General features: G+C 37.1%; 1 protein-coding gene across 1 annotated transcript in view; it reads right to left on the bottom strand.

Annotated features, from left to right (window-relative positions):
- Positions 1-26,687, bottom strand: part of PDE10A (phosphodiesterase 10A) — a 188,064-nt gene that overhangs the window by 101,649 nt on the left and 59,728 nt on the right. The window contains exon 2 of the mRNA XM_059835550.1: positions 8,073-8,201. Coding sequence (XP_059691533.1) covers positions 8,073-8,201 — 129 coding nt within the window. The remainder of the gene's footprint in view (positions 1-8,072; positions 8,202-26,687) is intronic.

Here is a 26,687-nt window from a genome sequence, read left to right as displayed (position 1 = left end):
TAAAAACTCTTAATTCAAGCTTAACAAAGACACAACAAGTATCAGTTTAAGTACATGTTGAGAATAATTGCTCTAGATACAATGTGATTAACATAATTAGTTCAAGAGGGAACGCAGACCAAGCAGTGACGTCTACTTCCTAAGGCCAAACATCTCATCATTAAAGGATTACCCTCTGCAAATCTCTGACCACCTAAACAATTCTAAATACGCAGGAGAGCTCCAGAAAAACAGAAAAATCACCTCCTTCACCTGATCCACTCAGAAAATTTTTTTTCAGACAAGAAACTCTCACATAATTCAGCAAATTAGAAGAAAACAATCCAGAAACATATTCAACTAATGCACCAGGCTTATTTTTGCAATTGTTTGGAGTTTGTTAGTGACAGCCATTCAAATATCAAAGAATAAAATCAGTGACTGCTTCAACATCAAGAGAAATACTCAACAAAAAACATCATCACCACTCAAGACCTCAGTATTATCTAACAAGAGTCCACTGATCAATATTTCTGTATTATTATCAGTACATAAAAACAATTCCTGATCTATCTGATCTATCTGACCTATCTATCCTTTCCACTAACCCCTTTTTCTGCCCAAAGGAACAGCCTGACAACACAACAGAGAGAAACTTTTTCACTAACTCCTCCTCAATATTTTCACAGCCAAACTTCTAAGCTGACTCTCTTCTGATTAACTCAGGGAAAACAATAAAAACCCCATTGAACTGAACACACAGGAAAGAAACAGTTTTACCTTGGACAATTATACTGACTGTTTCAGGAAATGACACAGTGATAAAACAACTTTTAGAAGCGATGGCACAATACAACAGTATCCTCAGAAATCAGCTCCAAAATCATTCTTTACCTGTGACAGATGTACGCCATTTTCATCACCTGGACTAAAAAGGCATTCCTGTGTAGAGCTCTACCACAGCTCTGGGAAGTGCCATCATTTCATCTGTCTGCCTCTGAAATACTGATACACTACCATAAACTTTCTGGACACATGAAGAATGGCAACCTGTAAACTACTCCATACGAAAGTCTACCCATCAGTTTTATCTCTGAGGAAGTAAGAACTATACCAAATACACGGAGGAACAGGGTCTATGCAGTCAAGACCCCAGATATTACTGCAACTTTTCTGAGAAAAATGTTCACAATAAAGACAACTTTTATCAGTCTGGCTGTTATCCCAGAAAAGTAGCACCTGTCAGCACCATAACAGTTACATTGGTTCAGACCAACAAGACCACCTAGCCCAACATCTTGTCTCCAACTGGCCATTAGCAGGCACTGAGGGAAGAGTAAGAACAGGGCAAGCAATTATGCCACTTGTACTGGGGGGAATGGGACCAGAGGATTCATCCTTTCTGTCTTATTTCGTGAAAAAAAACTCAAAGAAAGGAATCGAGTATGTAAATAGTGGGGTTTGGTAATAAGCATTAACAGCTACTACTGTGGTGTCAATGGTGCAAGTCACACATTACCCAAATCGTTCCCACATTCACCCTTGCTTTTTGGCAAGTGTTTTTTGCCTGCTTGAATATCACAAACATAAGCACAGCAGGGCTGCATCAGAATGAAATAGCATGTCTGCAGCATCAATGAAATATTAAGACAGCCTAATTGTAAATCAAGGAGGTCATTAACATGCTGGCACATCAGTTGCTCTTGCCTAGGTTGGGGAGATGTCAGAATTGCAGCAATCTGTGGAGTATCACAACAGTGATAGTCTCCAGCTTCTGAGTATCCTTCATCTACAGTGCTACAACTACTACCCTACGCTACAGAACATGCATTTCTGATTAGTTAGCGTGGAAATGCACAGTCCTCAAAAACTAACAAATCAAGCATAGGCTCCATTTTTTTTTTTTCTTTTTAATTCTGGCAGCAGGCTGACATATATTTAGCATACATACACTCTTCCTGCTTACATTTATCTTTCCATATATTCTGTGCTTGCTCATGGAAATGCACGTTAGCCATCCTTTCACACATTTAACAACCTTAGCCAAAGTGCAAAGAACATCCCTCTACACAGCATCTCTTAAAACCAGAAATTATTTACCTATTTAAAAGAGCAAATAAAGCAAAAACTATGATTTATTGTAGAAGTGTGTACTTCAGTATTGCTTAACAATAAATACCTAAGTACAGACTTGCCCCCTAAATAGAGCCACCCATCAACATCTGTCCAAAACTCACTACTTTCTCTCTCACAGGACTGTAGCAAACTTCGAAGCGCATTATGCTTATTATATTATATTATGCTTATTATATCTTAATATCTGAAACTGCAGGACCAGAAAAGAAACAATTTTCAGTCTATTTTGGATCACAGAATTTTTTTTTTTTTTTTTTTTTTTACATTTTAATGGTGCAGCTTAGCACAATTTTTCTTTTAGTATTAGCCTTAAAGGACTAGTAAACAAATTCTCTCTATGTATATAATCTCAAAGTCTGGGTATGACGAAGTCTTTTGCCACAGATCCTATTCTTCCAATCCCTTCTCTAGTACAGAAAAAAACATTACAAAGAAAAAAAGACTTCTTTGTCTAAAGACCACAGAAGGTATCAGGCTTAAACACCTTAAGCACCAGAACCATTTCAGTCACCGAAACCTTCAGCTCAGCACAGACTATAAAGCAAGAAAAAGAAACGTGTTTAACTAACTTGCACAGAACTCTATCCTTTCTATGCTCAATTAGCCCACTGAAAGCTATCATAGGTATTGCTAAGACATATATTTTTATATATATATATTAAAAAACAGTATATTGGGAAGACCTAAAGGAACATGTGGGTGAGGGATTTTATGCAGATGTCTTTCTTTGTGAAGCCTACTCAATTTTCTACCAAATGGAAGCTACAGTGATTTTCCAAATGATTAGAATGAGTGTATCCAGAGATGACTGCTTCCAGTCCTCTGCCAAACTTAAAGCCATCCAGTGCACCAAATCTGGTTGCCATCTTTGCCCACTTCTAGGGCTCACAGTAGAAAGGAAGGCCAAAAGGGTGAAAAGCAAAATGGCTGAGCTAAAAAAAAGGACAGAATCGGGACTTAATCTGAATTCTGAACCCACACACTGTTGTCATATTTGTTTCAGAAGAAACAACACAAGAATGAGATACGCCATGAGAAAGTCATGCATTTAAGTGACTAATGAAGAACTACATTTTATACTGCAGACAGACTGCTTACAGTAATTACAAAAAGTAGCAATGAATACACTCTGATTTATTGTGTAATGATAAATAAAAAAGAAAAAGTACTTTGAATGTTCACAAATATCCTTTAACTGAAACAACCAAATACACTCATTAAATGATTTGCACCGTATTAGCAAAAGCATATCTATCAAATAGCACTTACTTAACACCGACAGGAAATTAATGGATACAGGAAAGCACAACAGGAAAAACCAACTGTCCAGAGAAGAATATATGTAGAATCACTTAAAAAGTAATTTCGTGTTTCTGTTTAAACAACTCATGTAAGGAAAGATCAGAAAACGCTAAATATTTTGGTCACATTATATAATACATTCTCTTCTTGCTTGAATGTACAGCAGGTAATATAATATATTATATTTTGAAGTCCGTAAGTGGAAATATTAGTATTACAATGGCAGTACCTTGGACTTACCCTAAGACAATCAATCCTATTGTTTTTCAAAGTCCAGAAAAAATTATGTGATATCTTCTTGAGGACTATACATCCTGAATAAACATTACAGCAATATCACACTAACATTATATTAAGCAATTAGTTTTCTGATTTCTTCACTTTTTTTTTTTTTTTAAACAGGTCAATTATGAAATTCTGGGTTCCTGTAAAGGCAGTAAATCCACTGTACTTAACAGACAGTAACTTCTGACTCTGTATAATCAGTGTCATATCGTGTACTGAATGTACTATTCTAGACACAATTTTCCATTTAAAAATTACTTAACACCAACATTTGTATGGTGGCAAAGCACCTTAAGTTCCCACTATATATAGATTTACATGGTTTTGGCAAGTATTGCTGGAAGCAAATAATGTATAAAGCTGTTGTTGATGTGTCCAGATTCAGCAGTAATTAAGCACATGATCATGCACTTTGATGCACATGAGGGCCATCCCCTTAGGGAAGTGATAACTTTGCTCCCACAGAGCAAGAGTTGATATAGGCAGCTTTCCATGTAGAAATTCTGTGTCAGCACTGTTTGTCCTTTCTTCTTATACAAAAATGACATTAAAAAATTAGGAAAGACACTTTTGAAATTCAGTATCAGCAGTGTAAAAGATGCACATATGGCTTATAATCAACGTGCTTAGCTTCTTATTGTTGTGGCAGTGAAGCTTCGAATAATATAATTAAGGTTGGAGTTCGTAAATATTTTTCTGAGAAATTTGTTGGCAGATAAGGATCTATCCAGCAGAGCCTAAAACTTTCATAATCTTATGGCTCTTGCTACAATCATGTTACTGTCGCTTGAATGATATGGAAGAGGACAAATGGAAAATGTTTTGTGAGTTCTGCGAGTCTTTTATCTAGGCATCTGGAAGAGAAAAGATCTCCTTCTGGCAGATTAACTCTTAAAGACCATTGAAAAAAATTTCCTTCTATCAAGATGTACCTTTAATGAATCTTTAAAGCAAGATCATGTATCTTATTGGTATAACTTAACACCAGCACATCAAGTAAGATTAGGTATATGAGCACAGGCACTTTTTACTCTGTCTCTATGAAGATGTTTTTCTGATGTATAAACTTCATAAAACATCCCATGAGGCCATAATGCATGAAGTACAGACCAGACCTCAGACTACAAGTAGTAGGCTTGATCCGTAAACAAGTTTCTTCCATAGCTAATATGTAAACAACTTTGAAGAAGAGTTAAAATGAACCCCAAAATATCTAATCAGTTTCTTTAATCAAGACACCTTCTTACTTGGTTAAATTTTGCTTGCAAATAACAATCAAAAATACCTTGCATGAGAAGCAGTGCAGTTTGTGCTCCAGTTTAATTCAGAGTCCTGCCTAACTCAGCCATGATCTAGATATGAAAAATTTAAAACTCAAATGGTAGTTTATTACAAATAGAGCTGTTTGGAAATGCTGTGTGCAGCAATACAAGGCCTGGGTCTGTTTTGAGCATGTATTTTCTTGGTAGATGATAGTCAGGGTTCAAAAAGTTGCAGTGAATACCCAAATATCAGTAAGAGCAGCATTCCTTCCCAGTGCTACCTTTACAGTTTTTCTCCAATATACTAAAAAAAAACCCCAAAAAACCCCAAAACCAAAACAAAAAACCCACCAAAAAACACAACTCTCTTATAATCCCTTGTAGATCACCATCAACCTGTCATGAGCGACTTTCAATCTAACATTTACTGTGATAGATACAAGATTTGTCTGGTACACACTGATGACACAACCCGTGATATTTTGGGATATAGTTATGCCTTAAACACAGCAGTATTCATCGATTGCGTTCCTTTTTAATACTTTGGGTTTTAAAAAAAAACAAAATCCATCTAAAGTAACTAATTCAGTGAATCTCAGTCACAGACAAATTTTGGTTCATTTAAGTCCAAATCAGACAATTCAGTTTATATTCATGCTTATGAAATTCAGATAAACTACCCTGGCTGCAGGCCCACTGAGTTCTGGCTGAAGAGTACACACAGCTGGATGCCTGTAAATCAGGCAGCACACAATCTCTGCATATAGGTTAATGTCTGTTCTGCGTCACCAACGTATAAGAAGAGTACAGACACTAAGCCAGAGATCTCAAAACAGCATTTTGCCTGCCTGGCAACTTACTAGAAAGTACAAAGCTTATTTTTCTGTCTGTATCACATTACATGATGTGAACATTTGTAAAGTAGACTACACTAAAGCAAGAGGGATAGAGGGAAAATTATACCCCTACTAATGTAAAATGACTTAGGCTACATATTCACTTTAAGTCACCACAGATCCATGCTGACACCAAAAGAATCAGTTCCATCTTCTCCTCCTCATTTGTCACTGCCACCATTACTCAGGCAGTAGGATTTGTACATACATAATGCGAACTGAGTAAATAATCTAGCGAGTTTCTTTCCTAAAAATGTTGCATTCTGACAAATTAAGATGTTTTGTTTTCAGAGACATTTTATAGCCTTTATCTTTCTAGAAGAAAATCACAGATAAGGCTAATCAGTATCTGTTTCATTCTATAAACAAAACACATTCAAATTATTCTTTTTGACTTGGCAAGTGTAGTTTTAAATCTGGTTCTGCTTATTTTCATCTAAAAATCCAGCACTAAGAAAGCCACATCTGCGTAACTGCCTTTAGTGTCATAAATATGGCCACCTTAAAGATAACTGTCAGCAAAAGGGAAGCAGCAGGGAAGGCAGAAGGACCAGCTTGACGATAACAGATATAAAGCTGAATGATAATGACAGCATAACTATTGCTTGTCACTTTTAATTCACCAGTTTGGGAAAAGTTAGCCATAAAACAGAAGTTTTAAAGTTGAAGAAAATGATGGACAAATCATACCATCGCAGCTATTCATATTAAAACTTCACTAAGACAATGGTCAGCAGTTACTCTGCTTTTGTAGTTGGCTCAAAAAATTTTATAAGCACTTTCACAAAAATGTATTTTCAGGTCACTCCCCCAAAAAAAGGGAAAATTTGAGCAACTGGTAATAAATACCACTTAGCAATATAAGATACTTGAAGCTGAAATGTTATCCAAAGCATTCCTTCATTTTTAGCATCAAAATCCTTGACCCAGACTATAAACTGTATTTCAAACAAGTCATGATTTCTTATAGTGATTTCAAGCACCTTAGAGAAAATCATCTGTCTCACAGGAACACAGCTCTTTAAAATAAGTAGTATTTGTTTCTAATAACATCAAAGTATTTTTTCTCTTCTGTCTACAAAAAGCATTGTCATGACTTATTCACTTGATGCATAACACTGTTTTTCTGATTGCATTTGTGGATTATAATGATAGCCATCCTGCAGTGCTGCAGTTTGTAAACCACAAAGAAAGTAGTAAACAGGTGGTCTATTGCTACATACTTCTACTCTTCCATTAGGCAACCTCTTTACACCAACAAAAATGTACTACCACCTTAGTATCAGATACGTAGTCATCACCACCAAAAATCTGTCTCGATATAGCCTTTTCTGTCCCTTGCCCACCATTTCCTGTTTCCATAATTCTGCAGAAAACACTCAGCTATCTTCTAGGAAGTAGCAATAGCCCCTCTATTTAAAATGGGAATTATCACCAGAACTTAAACCCCAATCACCTTAGAAGTCAGCTACAGAGCAATGCACACGCAGAGTAAAATCAGTTTTTCTTTCCTCACCTTCTTGGTAAGCTCCTCTTCTGCATTTTAACTGGTACATTCCAAATCATTGTTAGAAGTGCATGAATCTTATGTTTGCACACAATCTCACAAAATTTAAGATCATTACAAAATTTAGGATCGTTGTCAACCCAGGCTGACTCATAAAGAACAGTTTTCTCGGTCTAGTAAGTGAGGGATTATACCTAAAGCAACCCAACAAAAATAACCTCCAGAATTCAACACACTGCTTTATAACCTCTGTGTCAATGTTTACATCTAAAATTGACTTAATACATGTTGCAAGCAGGAACTTTAGAGATGGTATATCCAGTATTTTACTGAGGCTCACATCCTGCAGATACTGCATAATTTTAATTCAAAACTTACCAATTTTACATCCAAGAAGACCAAATTATGTTCTCAAAACATACACTAATGTAACAAATATTATGGGTTGGTGGAATAGTATTTGCAACTCAAAATGGGTAAACTGAACCTCCAAAACAAATACCAGTAAATTGCAAAACAGAAATGCAAAAAGGCTGCAAATACTAAAAAAATTGTTAACCTCTTTTGCCATTCAAAAAATGGCAGAACCTAGACATAAAAATTATAACAGTCAAGTTTTACCAAAACTAGGTTTCCTTTTTAAATCTAAAAATAAGAACTGAGCTGTTCAAAGCTAAATACTAATTGCAAATAAAATGGACTTACCTTCCTGTCTGTTATTTTTCCTTTTTAGCCATTTTTCCACAGTTTCCGCACTTACGCTTTCCGACACAAACTCATCCAGTACTTGGGGGTGAAGAGAAAGATAGGCCTTCACTTTTTCATCCGTTAAACCTGAAAGAGAGAATATTAATTGATTACATTATTGGTATGAAATTACTTATATCTAGACACCAGCAACAATCAATATTCTTTTGTTTAACATGCTGATTGAATACATGGCTATTTAAATTGTCTCCTCCCAGACAGAACAATATCCAGTCAAAAAAACGAGCTGTCATATAGAAAACAGTAGAAGCAAAGCATATCCATGAAAGATACTGTGTACAAAAAGTCCCCCACAGGAGTACACATAAACATTACCTGGGAGAAATGGCCAGGAAGGAATCTATGACTATGATTATGACTCTAAAATTACTTATTTCCAAGATACACAAGATGATATATTGATAAAGAAAGAGATAGCAGAAAGTGAACTGGTATTTCTCATAGAGCATCAATTTCAGTGTTCTCACAGCAAATGGCAGCAAAGGCAACAAAAACTATTATGTTAAATACTGGAGTTACTTAAGCAACTTTAGAAATATAAACTGCTTTCATGTGCACATGCTTCCATTGCCTTCGTAATTCAGTTATCAAAATAAAAGTAATTGTAGATAAAAGGCCTTTACAATATCTGCAACCAAAAGAGAACTCTGGTACGCATTTCAGAAAAAGAGGCAAAATTCAGAATCTCAGATCCCTGACACAGTCATAAATAAATTCCCAAATTCATAAAACTACAATCTGATCATACTCTTCACAAATCCCCCGAACAAAACCACTGGCCGCAGGGAGGTGAACCCGCGAGTGCCGAGGCTTTCCGAGGGAGGGCAGGGAAGAAGCACACCTATCCCAAGGGACTAAGCTCCAGGCTGCCACAAAGGGAGCAAGCACCCCCAGTACAAAAGCCTTAATGAGATCTGAGGGGAAGAGGAGTAACCCCCACTGTAATGACTCTCAATACGCCTTCTCCTCTTGTGTTGTGTGTATAGAAATTGTATTGTAAATTCTCCACAGAAAGCAGCCTAAGTTCAACAGAAGAAAAACTCCCCTCCAAACAACACTGCCCTCTTTTGGAGAGCATTCATGCTATAAGATCAGATCAATTTTCCTTATTTTACTCTTCACACAGTATCAGAACATGCTGAAAACAGCTATAGAGTAATTTATATGCGAGTCAACAACTGTAACCTTTAAGATGTCTTACAAATGTTTACTGTGAAAGCCTTCAGGAAGCACTACCAGAACACAAACCAACAGCTCCCGCCTGCAGAGCGCCAACCACACATGCCACTCTCCCCACACCAACTGCACCACGTCATTCCCAGCACATCAGCCCCCACCAGCCCAAATCTGGTTTAAAATAGCCTTTCTCTTAAATCCACATAGGCAGCATTTCCTGGTGGATATCATAGCCTCAAATAACAACATTCCCACTTACAGGTAAGAATCTCCAGATCTGGATCATTTGAATAAAGAGAGCTAAGTGAGTATCCTGATTTTCATTAGTAAAGAAGAAAAGGTTCTTCCTAAATCAGTAAGAGCATGAGGTGATCAGCAAGTGGGGGGACAACAAACAAAACCCCGCTACTTTGATTGTTTAACCTTAGGTGATAGTTTGTAAATTTAGCTCACAATGCATCTATGAAGAAGTACATGTGCCACATGAATGAAAAGATTTTTCAGCGAATACAGGTTATCGCCTCACGTACTGAAAAATCAGACTAATTAATATAATTTTGTAATTTGCTCAACTAAGAAAAATGTAATACCTTGAAAAAGTAAGTTTTTCTAATTTCATAGTAATAGAACTTGAAAAGAAAATGTACGTTTGGAGAATCATTCATAAAGACTATAGCATTTTGAAGATCTACCAGAGTAAACACCAGAAAGCCATCAAAATTTATCAGCCTTTTAAGTTCTGGATGAAAAATGATCAATACAGGTTTGTCACGCAATGCCTGCTACTTCCAGGTTGCCTTTAGACTGCAAACACACACTTCTTGCTTCTAGTAAGAAATTAGGAACTGAAAAGTTTACAAAATTAGCAGCTGAAATTCTAGAAGTGTTGATTTGTGTCTTCAGTGAAAATAACCTTAACTTTCTTATGCATGCAGTCTGTATTCCTTGACTTCAATGGAAGTACTTCCTCAATTCAAACCTTTATGGGTCGTGGGTTTTGCAATATATACGTCAAAATTCAATAAAATGTCAATTTGGAGTAAGACTTCAGTCTGCATGTCAGGAGTTTAATCTCCATTCCAGATGTCCTTCAATTTCAGCAACCTGAGAGTGAAAACTCTGTTTTAACCTTATACAGAAAAGTGATTCATGGACCTGATAAACGAAATCCTACAACAGTCTTTAAACTGCCCTCCTTTATTTCACTAAAGGCACCTGTGCAGATGTGCTTTTTCAATGTCAGATTTGTAGATGGGAGCAAGCAGAACGGGATTTACAACTACATTTGCAGAGTTAAAAAGGAGTAACTTAAATTTATTTTCTGCATAGATTAAAGCAGACTTATTGCTGCTTCTAATCGTTAAGCCTACTGTGTTGAAAAATACATGCTACAACAATACACACAAAACCCACAACCAAAACCAGCAAGAACACATTGAAACTTCACAAAATGTAACATTAAGAAAATGTACCATTATTAGAAAGTAGCATTTTAGAAGACGCTTAAATGTTTTGTGTTTTATGTACATTAGGGCAAGAAAGTGTTGTAAAGAAGCTTGAACTTAAGAGCGTTTTACAGCTGTGCATAAACAATTATTATATAGCATATATAAAGCCTTCTACATTGTAAGATATACATAAGAATAAGATTTTTACATGAGAATATGCCTAAGTTCAATGATGGAGACACTTGCTCTCTTGAATATTCACATGTTCCTGAAAACTTCTGGTACATACTTTCTTGTTAAATATTATCAACCTCTCTGTTGAACTGTTGTAATCTTTTAATTCTGAAATATGCAAAAAAATTATTTGACAATTCAGAGACACTGATTAATAACATTGGAATAAACAGGACAATAATACTTACACCAAAACTCAGGAACCAGAAGTTTATCATGCCAATCAGGTATCATTTACAGAATTAGAAACAAACAAAACACAAGCCAGCGCTGGTTATTAATTTTTCTGTTACTAATGTATTGGTCTTAAGTATTTTGGGCAGTAAACTTTTCTACATGCATTCACATTAGAAATATTTCTCCACTACTCCTTTCTTCTCCCCTTACTACTATTTGGACCCATAGACTAGTAGAGATAGTAGTCTATGTCTACTATTTCCACAGCGCTCTCTACACAACAGGGAGCTTCCCATCACCTCCCGTGATGCCAGGACTTCTCTCATTCTTGTTCATCAATACTTGCATGGAGCATAAAGTATACACATCAACAGTATCTAACTAAGAAAAAGGTAGGAGTGCACACATTCCTAACTGTGTTGGTCTATACGCTTTCTCACAAGTAGCCCAAAGAAAAGCTCCCCTCGCTTTTTTTCACGCGTCCCCAGAAAGCATTGCCTCTTTTATCTGGAACCTGCCTGTCCTCTGACAGAGCTGTGGCAGTTATCAAGAGGGACCATCACTCGGGAGGGCTGAACTCTGGCCAACAGCCTAGCACACAGCAGGCCACAAAGCACAGAAAGACTGGAATGACCCTAATTCCTCTCGGAATTAAAGGAGGAATCTGGTATTTGGGTTGAACGTCCATTCATTCCATTTATGCATTAGAGTTTGCCTTCCTGAGTCATACATATACCCTGTTTAATTAAAAACACACACGCATCAAACCACCGTTCTCCCTTGTATTCTTATTTTAAAGTGATAAACCCACATTTCTGTGCTGATATCTTTCTGGTGTAACTTGCTATTGCTGTGTTTTATGCACACATTAACTGTTTATTCCGGATTTGTGATTAAATAATGAAAATAATAAAAATATCATGCCAAAGGACACACGTGTATCAGATAAGCTCTTCCTTTTTTCATTTCCCTCTGAACAAACCATAGGCAAAGAAATGGCTCAGGCTGCCCGCCACTTGTGCTAGCTCAGCAGCTCCTCGCTTCCTGACTAGCATGCCTGTTTAGGTTCTCTTTGTAGATCTCAATTTGAAATGTTCTCGTTGGCCATGCCATCTGCTTTTAAAAGTTCATTCATACGCACAAAAACCATAAATCAAGGTTGGTTTGGTTTCATTTTTTCCATTTCTTGGCTACCCCTGTCTGAACAGTAAGTGGAAATACAGCTTTTCAATAAATGCTGGGGTTTATGCAAGTGTTTCACCTTATTGTGTTTTTTGTGTACCACCTCATTTATTATAGGGTAGGATAATATAAAATGGGCAAAGCTCAATACAAAGCTGAGGGCAGAAGGGAGCCTGTCCCCCCAACACCACCCAAGAGGCAATACCTTGATCAGCAAAAGGTCTTTTTACTGCCAGAGGGAACAATCTTTCTGGCAGGACATTCATTCTGGGACATTAGGAGTGGGAAGGGTGAATCAAATAATAGGAAAGAAACAGTTGTATTTACTTATAGTATTTCTGTAATCTGATGTATCGGTGCACTCTACCAAATAAACAATAGCCCTGTTTTTCCAATTTGCATATGCCTGAGCCTCAAGCTGTTCATCTAATTTGGCATAGTTCATGCCAGTCTATCAAAATTTTGGGATTGTATTTTGTGGTGATGGTGTTTGTGTTTGGGGTTTTTTTAAATAACTCCTTGGCTTTCAACATAGCATGTGTAAGGGTGTTTTGGGGTTGGGTTTTTTTTTTTCTTTCATAAACTATGAGAAACAGTTTCTTTTTCACTGAATTAATAGCAGAAATATATATAGTTGAAGACAGAATTATGGGTGGATTTCTTCCCTTTCTTATTTTAGTAAACTAACTATATAAAATACAAATATTGCTACCAAATATCACAGTCCAGTAATTTCAACCTAAAGTAGAAAGCCAAATGTTTGTGATAGTCTGGTTCAACAAATAACTATCTTTTCCGTGGTCCTATGATTAATTCTTAAAAAAACAGGCTTCATTTCACTAAGGGTAAAGAATAAAGAAACCTTTATCTGAAGACAATTTAGCAAGTTTAGTAGAGCTATTTAAAGAGGAATAGTTATTCACGTAGATTCTGAACCGCCACAAGAAACTGTCTTTTCTTTTTATTTATTTCAACAGTGTACCAGGACTAGATCATTCGGGCTTCAAAAGCATAACTAGGACTTTGACTGGTTTTGTTAGTACTTATACTAAAAGCCACACAAAAACCCCAGCACCACCACCATCACTGTCCAGTATACCTGTATTTCTGTGTCCCAGACAAAGCCAATGTGAGTATTGCAGGCTGCTGCATTTAGTGATTGCCTGGTCTGCTCAAGCCTGGGTTCCCCTTTTCATCTACCAGTAAAGCTTTCGTTTCAACAACTCCAACATTTCATTAGTGATAACATCAGGTAGAACACTAAAAAAAATCATCTGAATTCACAGAGCAATCTTCCACTGTCCAGTGTAAGTAAACCAACAGCTTCCTAAGTCAAAAAGAAAATCTGTAGCACTAAAAACAAATACTGATTAAGAGGAGAGAAAATTAAGCAACTTTGGTTGCAGCTGGACATACCATGGAAGCAGATCATTTTACAGGTACTGGCACAAACACTTTTCAAGTCTCACATGAGCAAACACAGTGTCCAAATGACAGTGTATTTGAATGACCAATAAAGAATAAAGTATAACAGTGGACAGAGCTTATGGAATAGGAAGATTCATGTAGTAAATGTGTTCATATTCACCCTGTTGAATACTACAATCCTCATAATGTCTATGTTAGGGATTAGGAAAGACAGAAACTGTAAACACTGTCACAGTCTTATATGCTGCTGTCCTCTTAAGATGTCAGCAAAATAGTCTTTGGAAAATAACTGGATATCAACACTTTAAAAAACAAAAAAGAGGAAGTATAAACCACTGGTTACTTCTACCTTAAGGGAGAAACTGCTTTTTGAGCATATGTGACAAAATATACCAAACTCACCATCTTAGAAACTCACTTTACTGGTTTAGATTGTAATGGTGCTGCATGGCAACACTGCAGGTTTGTCTACACCAGTAAACTGAGTATGTCTAGGACTGTTCACTCACCTGAAACCAAGTCGCTTATAACTTCCTCCATCCTTAATATTAAGCTCTCTTGACCTATCTTGACCTCCAAGAATGAAGATGAAGGAAAACTGGAATGGCAATACATGCTTACTGCCTGCTGGGAACCATCCCCAGCCTGACCCTGCTCCTGAGCAATGCCTGGGGCCTGCCTGGGACATCACTAGCTGGCTTTGGCCAATCTACTGCCAAGAACCATTCTATCAATACAACAGGATAGACAAAAAAAAAAAAAATCCAGTACCTAAGAATGCTCCTTCAGACTGTTTGTTTACTATCCCAGATATAGCATAGCTGGATTCAAAAATAAACTAAGAAACAAGACCTCCTTCAAACATCAGTTCTCAGTAATTACTCCTTACCTTTCAGCCAGTCTCCAACAGCCTTCCTTTTTAAAAAAAAATTAATAAAGCCAAAAATCACTTGAAAATTATATTTTTGCTTTCAGCTTTTTATGCTGCCTAAAATATTTAAAACATTTCTTAGATATTAGATAACCTGTGTAGTACTGCGTCAATTAATGGCTCCACTCTCTGACTCTTAATCCATGTCATACTGCACTCTCCTCTGAGAATAGCTTCACTGAGCTCAATATGAAGCAGAACTGACTGTGAATGAGATGAAAGAATTGAAGCCTAGAGCTATGTTTAAAAATCTGCTCCATTTAGCAACATGAGTCAATCACATCATTAGCCATTCTTGCAATTTTTTCATTAGTGTTACGATATTTGGGCTTTTTCTAAAACAACTAGCTCCATCAAATCTCATGATTATGCAAGAACTTTAGTTTTCACCTAAAGTTTCTGGTTCCCAGGCTGGGGGGTGTGGGGAGGCAAGGGAGAATGGGTAAAAATTGATGAGCCAGCCGAATACTTATCAAGGCTCAGCATTTTATCTTGGAACAGCTACATTCTGAAAGACTGCAGTCATTGCTTTCCTCAAAACCCTTGCAAAAGTGTTTGGTGCATATGACATACCTTTCACCCAGTTAGACAGGTTCCAATGCTTTGAAAACGCATTGTGAGTGTATACATTGGTCAATATAAGAAATTGGATGGATTTTATGTATCGAGAAAGCTTTTATTAATAAAAATTAAAGGAAATAACTATAAATGTTGTAAATGTTGCATCTGTTAACATTTAAAAAACAAAAAATTAAAAAAAAAGAAACCAAACAAAAAAACCCCACAAATTGGGTTGTTTGGTTTAATAAACAATTCTCCCCTGAAATTAGTGGGGCCACGGAGTCACAGCAAATATGGGCAAAGTCATAATTTCTCCAAGTAAGTAATAATAGACTCTGCCACACAGAAAATCTGCAAGCCAAGGGAAAAAAAAAAAATAAAATCATGATGATAAACACTTCCCAGATAAGGTATTATCTGAAACAGAAAACAATCTTACCTCAAGTACAAGTAAAAACAATGTATAATATTTAAATAAATCTTCTCATCTGGAATATCAAAATGATGAAGAGCTGTGTAACCCTTCCTCAAAATCAGCACTTGAAAATAAATGTCATATTTGTACAAAAAAGAAGCCTTAAAAATATCTTAAAGTAATCCAGAAGAGCTAATTTGAACACAACTTTGCCTGTATTCTCCTTTATTTAAAGCTGTCTTGCCCCATCTCTTACACAAAGATCACCTCTCTGTATCTTTCTACAGAACCTTATAAATGATATTTGCAGTTATTCTCAAAAGCATTCGAGGCATGTGTGTACATTGCTTCATTTGGATTAAGGATTAATCCCATTAAATCAATCCCTTCTTTGTTCAAAGCATCAGCATTCAAAACCACAGGCACAGTCAGTTTTGGAATATCCTTTTCAAGTCAGACTTTTTATCTTAATCCATTTAAGTATACAGGAATGTAATGCAACCAAGTGCCCAAGCTCTGTGAAACCTGACATTACTGGTCTGGCAAAAAGTATAATCACTAACAAGTAGCAACCAGAATAGTCAAACCTCTTTTTTGTTTCTCTTTTCTTGAAAAATTAATTCACAAACTCATCTGTGAGCAGCTCCATTCACCTTTTTTGCCCCTCCTCCTCCGACTCCCGCCTGCACTGCTAGAAGAAAAACAATACACAGCTCTGCATTCACAGTATTAGCAGTGAAAAACAATAATGCAGTACACAAAAAGACTACGCTGTCGATTTTGGTATTTTAAAAAGGGCATTCGTTTGTTTCACATATAATAAATCTTGTCATTAAACATTTCAAATCTTCATATAAAGACGAATGCTTAATTATGCCAGCCTCCAGTCACCGCATAAAACTGCAAGCTCTGTATACATTTAGACCACAGTTTCACCCACAATCAAGTGCAGTCACTCGTGCAGTGGCTACAGCAGCCAGCAGTACGTGATGCAACATTTCAGCCAGGACACCAGCAGCACTGCTTAAGTTTCAGAGAGAGAAAAATAAAGACCAGGTCAGCCAAACAGAGCCTGAATGTGTTTATGCAGAAAGAATACCAATAACCACCTCATCCTGTATCCTGTAATTGAAATCAGTTATTCCTGATGAAAAATCCATGGATGTATCTTTGCATCTGAACACACCAGATGCTGAGCAACGTGTGGACACAAGAGCCTTTAGTTTCCACCAACTTCCACGGTGTTTTTTCTGATATTACCAGCATTTTGCAAGCTTGAGCGCTAGACATCTACAGATACTCAGCTGGTTATGTCTCCCAAAATCTAGCACTCAAGAACTAGTCAGCTCTGAGCACTGTTTCAGTATTAAGTTAAAAAGCAAAAAGCCGTGTAAGAGTGTTTATGAAAGCAGTTTTCATCAGCTAGAGGTTAAAGGCCTATAGTATTTCCATAGGAATTATACATATGCTTAACGGGGTGAATGAGTGTTCCTAATTTGAATAATCATTTTTCATAGGGTATCAATACACACTTCAGATTGTCTGAATGGCATAATCCTGCACAGCACGTGTACTGTTACGCTGTAATACCATCCATTATTTGATGTATGGAGCTTTTTAAAACTCTGACTGTTACTTTCCTGGATTGAGAGTAGCTTCTCTCCAGTTCTAATTAGCACTTTGGAGTAACTCCGAGGGGTCTATAGCAAGCTTTACTCTCCTTCCAGGTGCATGATGGGACCAAATTTTGGGATTTAATTAACACTCAGCAAAAAGCTAATAAAAGGAATACAGAAATGCTTTAGGAGCTGCAAATTGTAATCAAATTCGTTTCAGATCTTTGCTTGAGGAGAAAGCTATGTATGATCTTAAGGTTACTGACAAAAATAATTATCAACATACTTAAAAATAATGCATCACACTAAAACAAGCAAAAACATACTTGTAAATACATAAGGAACACCTCAGTATGCCGTATAATTATGTGCTCTTTTTTATTCTCTTGTGCAGACACATAGCTGGGGTACCTTATCTCGTGCCCAAAATATACGTGACCAATAATACTCAATTATACAGTGACAAATACCAAAATACAGTTCATTCGTAACTCATTATGAAAAGCATCAAGTCACTCAGGACTTGTACGTACCTAATCCCTGGAAAGATCATATGCAGCTGTAAATTAAACTACTTAAAATCTAACAATTATACAAGGTAAGAATGCCTTAACTTTTCCCTTGAATACAGGTGTTGCAACAAAGTTCTTGATTTACGAGTTCTCTGATAATACCTTCTGGCTGATGTAGTGTCTCCCTCCCAATACCTGATCCCTGAGTAGCTCCCTGTTTGAGTAAAGTCTTCCGGCTCAAGAGTCATCCCATTGTCTTTATTACCAAAGTTTTACTGCTGATTTTTTTTCCAAATGATTGTCTTTATTACCAAAGTTTTACTGCTGATTTTTTTTCAAATGAACTCCCATGAATAAAGTTCTGTAAATCCTTTGTAATATACTTACCAATATAAACTTATAGTGCTGTTCCCTAAAATGCTACTTAACTTATTCCACAAACAAGATCCAGTATGATGAGACCTCCATTGAAGGACACTACCTGCCTGTTCCAAGTCTCCTATTTTACTACATAGAATACAGAGAATGTTCTTCCTTTTGAAAGGAGCATCACAATTCATCTTAACACTTACATTAGTAGACATGTTAGGACAGTTTCCCAGGGCACAGGACTCTTCTTAAGTAACAACTACACATCGTCAAATAACACGCTACTTACCAACAAGACCGGACACCTGGGTATTCTCTACTTTGGTAGCACTAGGACCATATCTGCAGCACCACAGATAAGGATTTCTCATTCTTTTTTAATCCCCTCCAACCTTACAGTCTTAGGAGGCTTAAAGAGAAATACAGTCAACATCCTTTACAAAATGAGAAGGTACAAAACCCAGAGAAATCTGTAACTAGAAAGGTCTATTAAGAAGAAACCTAATACAGCTGCATCCAGAAAGGTTTGATCTGGTTCATGGGAAGCGAGGTCTTCAAAAACAAACCACGCTAGTCCAACATTTTTCTAGACATCATGGCTGAAACAAAATGTATAGAAAAATACATGTCTGTTAGTTTAAATTATGTATTTTGCAGATTCTGTAACTGTACTATGCACAAGCCTGCTGAGTATATGAATGGAAATCTTCAGAGAAGATGCAAGGAGCAGGCTGCAAGGTGCTATTCTTACCTGATCTAAAGCTCAGCCATTATGTTTATGGGTTCATTTGTCTTTGGACAGATAGAAACTACTGTCAAGATCCTGACCTACTGATTAAGACAAAGAGTGTCATCTGCTAGCTGTACATTAAGCCTAATAAACTGAAGGCTGAACTAGTGCATATCTTTTTCTTAAAAAAAGACATCTGATTTTGAATAAAAGACTCAAGCTGTAGAATAGTTTAGCACGTTTCCCCATTAATCTCTTCAGGTTACTAATGGGTACTAAATGGGCGTACCTATGAAAAAAATAAAAACTAAAAAAAAAAAAAAATTACATTCTAATTCCAGTATCAAGTTTCCTTATTTCAGCTTCCAGCAATTAGGTTTTTTCATATTTTAACTATTAGCTTAAAAGAGTTTTCAGCACTAAAGATCATCTCTTTGTAAAGGTACCACCAGCCTGAATGAGTAACACCTATCCTCGTTACGAACTGGAATAGGCTCGCTCTTCTAAATTATAACACTGTATTCTTACAGCATTTCACAATTCCAAAGAGATTTAACTCCAACTATTCATATGAACTATCTTACAGTAGTTTCAGAAAGTCTCTAACCTAACTCAAGCACCTTGACCAAATTTCAATACTTGCAACTAGAAAAAAAGTTTTAAAAAATAAAAGCTTCCAAAAGTCTCAAAAAACCCTGTTTTTGTGACAGAGATTCTGGCTTTATCACTTGAATGTTAGAGAGTACAACATAGCTTTCCCTCAACCCCACCAAAAGTGCTACAGCAGATGTTCTAGCAATAAAGTTGAAATATGAAAAGTTAGTATCACATAATTAATCTTGGAAACTGCTTTTTTACCTTACTTTTAGTATTACTATAAAATATAGACACAAGATGTCTCTTTATACAAAATTAAACTTTGACTGACATTTAAAATAAAAAACCCCTATTTAATTCTTTTGTGGGGAAAAGAAAGCCTACCTTTAGACTAATTAAGCACTGAAAGTAAAGCACTGATTCCATCAAACTGTCAGGAAAAAAGTTAGAAACCCCAATTTATTTAAAACATAATAAAGGAAGAGAGTTATTTTCTTCTTCTACCACCGCTTTTTTTCAGCTGTATAAGTGAACAGAGGGAAAGATGATTTTTCAGAGATGCTATCTCTATTCAATTTTATGGTGATGGATGTAATGATATCTCCATGTCAGTAAAATATGGCCTAGGAAAAGCAGTATAATTTAAGATGTTTAAATGAATATGCCACTGAAGTAAAACAGGTTTGAAGTAATTAAATACTGTGTTACATATGTTTGTACATTACAGACAAGGACACATTGTGCAACCCTTACTTGCACTGGTGAACACTTATAGGAGTAGTCCTATTGACGTCAATGAGACTGCTTACGTGGGTAAGAGCTCACTAACATGTGAAGAGTTGTGTAACAAAGCCCCAAACACGTTTCATTCCACACATTGTTTCAAGCTTTGTTCCTCCACCACAAGTTTTCCCTAATAGTGTTAATAATATTATTTCATTATTGTTACCATTCAGAAAAATATGCGAGAACACACAGCTTGTTCAGTGGTATCTTGACATCGCCCAGTATTTCAGCTAAATAATGCACCAGAGGCACACAAGAATCACAGATTCACTGAGGCTGGCAGGCACCCACCCCCTGCTCAAGCAGGGTCAGCTACAGGAGGTTGCTCAGGGTCCTGTCCCATCGGCTTTTGAGTGTCTCCAAGGATGGAGACTCCACACCCTCTCTGGGCAGCCTGTGCCAGTGCTCAATCCCCCTCACAGTGGAAAAAGTGTTTTCCTGTGTTCAGATGGAAATTCCTGTGTTTCAGTTTGTGCCCATTGCCTTTTGTCCTGTCACTGGGCACTGCCAAGAAGTGCCTGGCTCCGTCTATTTCACTTTTCCCTCCATAAGGAACTTACACAGATGGATGAGATCCGTCCCAGTCTTCTTTTCTCCAGGCTGGACAGTCTCAGTCCCAATCATCTTTATGGCCCTTCACTGGACTCACTTCAATATGTTCATGTCTCTCTTGTACTGAGGAACACAGAACTGGACCCAGCACTCCAGATGTGTTCTACCAGGGCTGGGTACAGGGCCAGGACCACCCCTCTCGACCTGCTGGCAACGCTCTTCCTAATGTAGCCCAGGATGCTATTGGCCTTTGCTGTGAGGGCACACTGCTTGGGCAGGTTCAATAGAAAGGAATTACAGGACCCAATGCTATAGGGATTCCTACTTCCTAGCAGTACTGACTTGGATGTTGACACAACAGAATAAAAAACAGCATATGGGGTTGGCTGCTTTTCCACAAGCTTTCACTGGTGTGGCAACCCTCTACTCACACAATCTCATCTGGCAAAACATCATCCATCAATACTATTTTAGACAAGAATTTAAATAATCTATTTGTTACTATTTTAACATTTTCTTGTTGGCAAACACAGTAAAATAAAGATGCAGTGTTTCAGTTGAGCTCCTACTTTTTATTATAAAGCTTAAGCAAATGCCACAGAATTCAAGGCTAGTTTCAAAAACTAAAAATGAGCAGCTGTATCTTTTCCCTGTCCTCCTCCCCCTCATCACCTCCCCACCCTCTTTTGTTTGTTTTGGAGACAGTGTAGCTCACTAACATGTGTTCACCTCCAAAAAGCATCCTTAGAAGAAAAAGGGGGGGGGGGAGAAGAAGAAGAGTTGGAAAGAGCAGAAGTGAAAAGGAAAACAGGAGATATGGAAACTGAGAACTTGTGTTTGTACAGGACTCAGGAAACACCTTAAAAAAACATTTCGGCCTACATTCCTGCAGAGGATGCATGTTCTGCATTGTGACTTTGCTATAATGATTTATATAAACTTTTCACAGGCAAGAATGATAAAGTACTCGATGAGAAAAAAAATTCCGGTAGAATCACTTCCTCTTTCAATGTCATTCAGCTTTGTAATAACCTGGTTTTACCTAAAGACTACTTGAACTTGGCCATTGGCTACTTCAGAAAACACTTTAAAACTGTAAAGATGTCCATATAAGACAGACACTCTAATACAGGAAATTAAGGCACATTTCCACAGGGCTGGTCATAAATTTTCACTTTAGTGTGTTACAGTCCTGGGGGCTGAGATTCCGATTTCTGTCCAGCACGCTGACGGACCGAAACAGTTCTCATGAGAGTGTAATAGGCCCATTACAGTACCATATAATGACAAAACAAAAATTTTAAAAACATACCTAAAAATCACATTGATAGCATGTAAACAGACTGATCCACTGCCAAAACTAACCAGTTAAAAGCTGTATCATAAAATATCCAATAGGAGAAGTAAACAAAAGAACTTCAAAAATTTCAAATCAGGCAAAATAAAGAGATTTAACAAATAAGTAGCTTTCAACATTTTTAAACTCTTTCAGATTCACTCTGGGAAAGCCTCCAAGACTGCAACTTCTGTAGGCTGGAGAATATAAATTTTAATACTATTCAATTTAACTGACAGTGACATGAAAGATGTGGAGAAAAACCCAGCGCACCCAAGATTACTAAAAAGTGGCTCCATGTTGTACCGCAAGAAAAATGGCACCAGGAGGTCTCTCAAGGATGTGGTATTAATGATAAAAAGCAGTCATTAATGACAGTACATTACTGTTTCTCCTTTAGTCCCACTGTTGCATTATTTTACAGAGTAATGGCTTAGTAATTTTGTGAACAGCAGTTTTGGGGACTTAATAGTGCTGCAGCTTTGTTCATGTTAACTTCACGAGCTAACGAACATACCTGACAGCAAACTCATCTGAGTCCCCTGGCATGTCTTTCCAGCAAACACGCAATCCCGTAATGCTTATGTTCAAATGACAGTGACACACATACTGTAACTTCATTGCGAGATATTCAAGCATGCTGAGGTCAGTAAACAAAATATTTTCAGAAGTAAGTTGAGTGTGGTTAGAATGACAGCATCTGAGGAAATCTTAATCCATACACAGTTTTAATGGGGGGGGGGGGACGGGGTGGGGACGGACGGACTGACAGTAGCTAAAGGAATGACAAAAGAGGCAAGCAAAGGGCTAATGAAAAATGCATTGACTCAAAGTTTTTAGGCACAGTCGTCCTCTGTTGTGATAGGCAGGATCAAGAAATACTGGATATATTATCAGCAAGAAAAGGTCACAGGGCTCCATCCATGACCACTTTCATCATGGATAAATGGGCAGAGTAAAGCCGGGAGAAAGCACAGAGAGAAGATAGAAGCAAACTTGAGGGGCATGAGGATGAACACCAGTCAGAAAGAGTAAAAAGACTGTATTCAGGAGGTATGAGAATGAAGGCACCACACAGAACTGGAATGAGGAATCCACGGAACAAGTTCAAAATTAACCAGGGGAAAAAAAACACTCAAAACCTCAATCAAGGTATCCTGTCTACCTGTGTGAACACTTACGTTGTAGCAAAGAGTAGGCAGTATGATGGTAGGAATAAGTAGCCAGGGTTGAGGGAAGGCAGGATGTCTTCTTACAGAAACATTGTCCATCTCCACTGGTTTACAATGATTGTGAATTACAGCCTAAAACATGGAAGAATAACAGCATGCCAACTGACAGGCCATGTAGCTAGCTACACTTTAACTTCTACGTATGTAACGTACAGAAAAGATCAGCTAATATACTTTTTGGATACAATAAACAAGTAACTCACACCACAACTCATTTGACGGAGTACAAATCTATTGTATAAAGACATAAGAAAAAATGCCAAAGATTACTAGATGTCTCCCGGACACAAAACTTGAGCTATTCAGCCTTTCTGGACCACAAAAACAAGCAGATGCAGGCAAAAAAAGGATTTTCTGATAATTTGCTCTTTGTAGAACGCTGTCTTACCTATTGCACATTGTTTCCATATCAACAATTATAACAGCAAGCTATTTTATTCTATGTAGTCTTCTCTACGAAGCTCCTTTGATGAAAAAATAAGCCGAAATCAAGCAGTGTTTTTCAAAATTAGCAGGCTACCTAGTCAAGCTGAAGACGCCACCCAAAAGACGCAGACATGCTGGAGTCAAAACTGCCATTCAAGAACTGCTTTGTGCATAACCATCCCTCATTAGGCACTTATGTATGTAATGATGAACTTTTAAAACTTCAGTCAATCTGTTAGTAAAAACCATAATTTAAAAATAAAAAGATTAAAACTCAATACATGTTTCCCTGTCCACTGAAAGGTTTACTAGCAGAGTTATGAGTGGATTAGCATTTGCAGTTTTTCTTCAGGAAAAGAACAGTACAACACAAAAAAAAACTCCCCATAAGAAGCACTTTTGCTGAAAAATACGTCACAAATATTAACCCATGTGGCACATGAAAAATAAGTAGTTTTACTGATGTAAAGAATAATTATCTTGCATAGCCAATTTAAAGAAAAAATTCATTTTCCTTATAGTCCAACAGCTGCTAGGTAAAATTAGGCCTTAGTTGCTTCAATTTTGCAATTAAGTATAGAAGTGGAAAAACAAGATAATTTTTTGCAACAGTTTATTACTTTAAGAAAATTAGCAAATTTTATTTGTTGGAACTCTCCAGTTAATGTCAAATCCATTTTGAATTTAAAGCTGATAAAGACTATCAACCTTTTTGTCAACCACAAAACACATAGCAGATCCTTCCCAAACTCACAATTACCATAAAAGGAGAATGAAATGTTTGGGGTTTGGTGGTTTGTTTGGTTTGGTTTGGTTTGGTTTGGTTGGGTTTTTATGCTAGATGATAATACGAACTTAAAACATCTTATTTGGAAATCTATTGTGTCCTAAATGCTAATAAAATGTATATATAGCACAATTTTGCGGGGGTGGGGGGGTTGAGCGGAATATCAGCTGAAATTGTAAGTAATCCCTGTAAGAAAATACTGAGTTTTAACTGAGTAGAGCTGCAACCCTAGGCCATCAGTGTGATATTCTGCTTCGCCCTGATGTGGTGTGGCATGTCTTTGAATTTAAAAGATAAATTAGCAAACTAATGGCCAATATTACATTCCTTCAAGTTATCGTAAGTACGACATAGCAACTTACTGGTTTCTATTTTGTGGTCATCTTCATTAAAAAAAAAAAAAGCAACCCACAAAAATCCTTGGCGAGAGATCGACTGCTAAGAGATACCTTGAGATGTATCTAGGAATACATGTAAATGGGACAGGCATTTCCCCTGTTACCCAAACTGAGAAAACAATTTTCTTCTACAGTATTGAGAAAAAACATGTTTGAGCTTTGCTTTCCTTCATGCTCAGGGCATGCACGTATACTACATCTTCTGACCTATCTTATTTTCCTCTAAATCAAAGAAACACAACATGAAAAATTTCAGGGGACACTGTCACCTACTTTTCTGCTTCTTTTGCAAAGGGATGTGAGAGAGTCTGAAACTATGGATGTGGTCAGTATATTGCTAACATAGGCCAACAGGAGCAATCAAAACTACCTCTTTATATAACAGCCCAGTAGCAGGAACATCTGTGGAGAAGGTAAGGTGTGTAGTATCATTACCCTCCGTAGCCAAAGCTATTTGAACCAACAACTCCTAAATCCCTGCAGACTGCCTTAACCAGCACACAGCGAGGAGCTCTAGTTGGAGGCAGGCAAGTTTTTGAAGCAGGTCACAGTCCTTCCAGACACTGAGAAGCAACAGCATTCCAGCCCAGCATGGGGACCACAGCACTCAGCTGGCAGCGGGGGTACCCCCTTGTCCTGGTTTGTTCTCCTGAAACTATTTCTGGTTCCCATACAGTGATTTTTTACGGTATGATACACATAAAAGGTAACAATATAGGTGTTTTTCCTTTAAGTAAGCCTCGTAGAACAACTCACATCTATGCTGTACACACACACATTTTTTATTGGGCCTTTATTTTAACATATAGCAGAAAATGCTACTAAACTGCTGTATCAGTTAAGGACTACACTTTCCACTTCCCTAAAAGAAATGTAATGCCCAAGCTGGAAAGATGTTCTGCAGTTACCATCATAAGCATTGCAAATCCAGAGATAAAATATCACTACTTTCTTCTCAGGACCTAGTGCTCTCCTTCACCACCCTCCACACACACTCCCTAAAAAAGAGAAATTCAAACTTTTCACTGTAGGAGGACACTATTTCAGAAAGTTACTGTACAAACATCTAGTATGCAACCATCTCACACACATGCTAGAAGGACTATTCTCTTGATGGAACTTCAATGAAATTGATAGAAATCTACCAAAGGACTAACTTCCCCCTATTACTAAGGATACATAGTTATGCTTGCCAAACTAATATAGGATTTAATAACTTTATAGGTTTAGCTGCTTATTCTATTATAAAAATGCATAAAGCTTATTTCATTGCACTGTTAAGCAAAAATATTAACTGAAACATTACAAATATGGTTATAATGCAGTACATACGCATGACATGTACCTATCCAGTCATTTAAAGGATTAAAAAAAAAAGCCATAGAAATGGAAATATTGTGGGTCGGTGTGATGATTAAAGCATGGCAAGTGGAAGAAAAATCAGAAGTATGTTCACTCACATTAGCATAACAGAAGCTTTTATTGTGGATCGCAGCAACAAGGTGGTAGCTGTAGGGAATCCCCATTTCAGAGAACTTTTGATTTGAGATGAGGTAGTAGGCACACACACATCTCACTTTGGGGAGCATGAGGAAGCAGCTAAACAGCTGAATTCAGTATCCTAAAATCTGGCGCTGACTGTTTTGAATGCTGAGAAAC

Source organism: Gavia stellata, chromosome 2 (genome assembly GCF_030936135.1).
Source record: "Gavia stellata isolate bGavSte3 chromosome 2, bGavSte3.hap2, whole genome shotgun sequence".
Classification (NCBI taxonomy): domain Eukaryota; kingdom Metazoa; phylum Chordata; class Aves; order Gaviiformes; family Gaviidae; genus Gavia; species Gavia stellata.
This window is presented reverse-complemented; position numbering and strand designations above follow the sequence as displayed.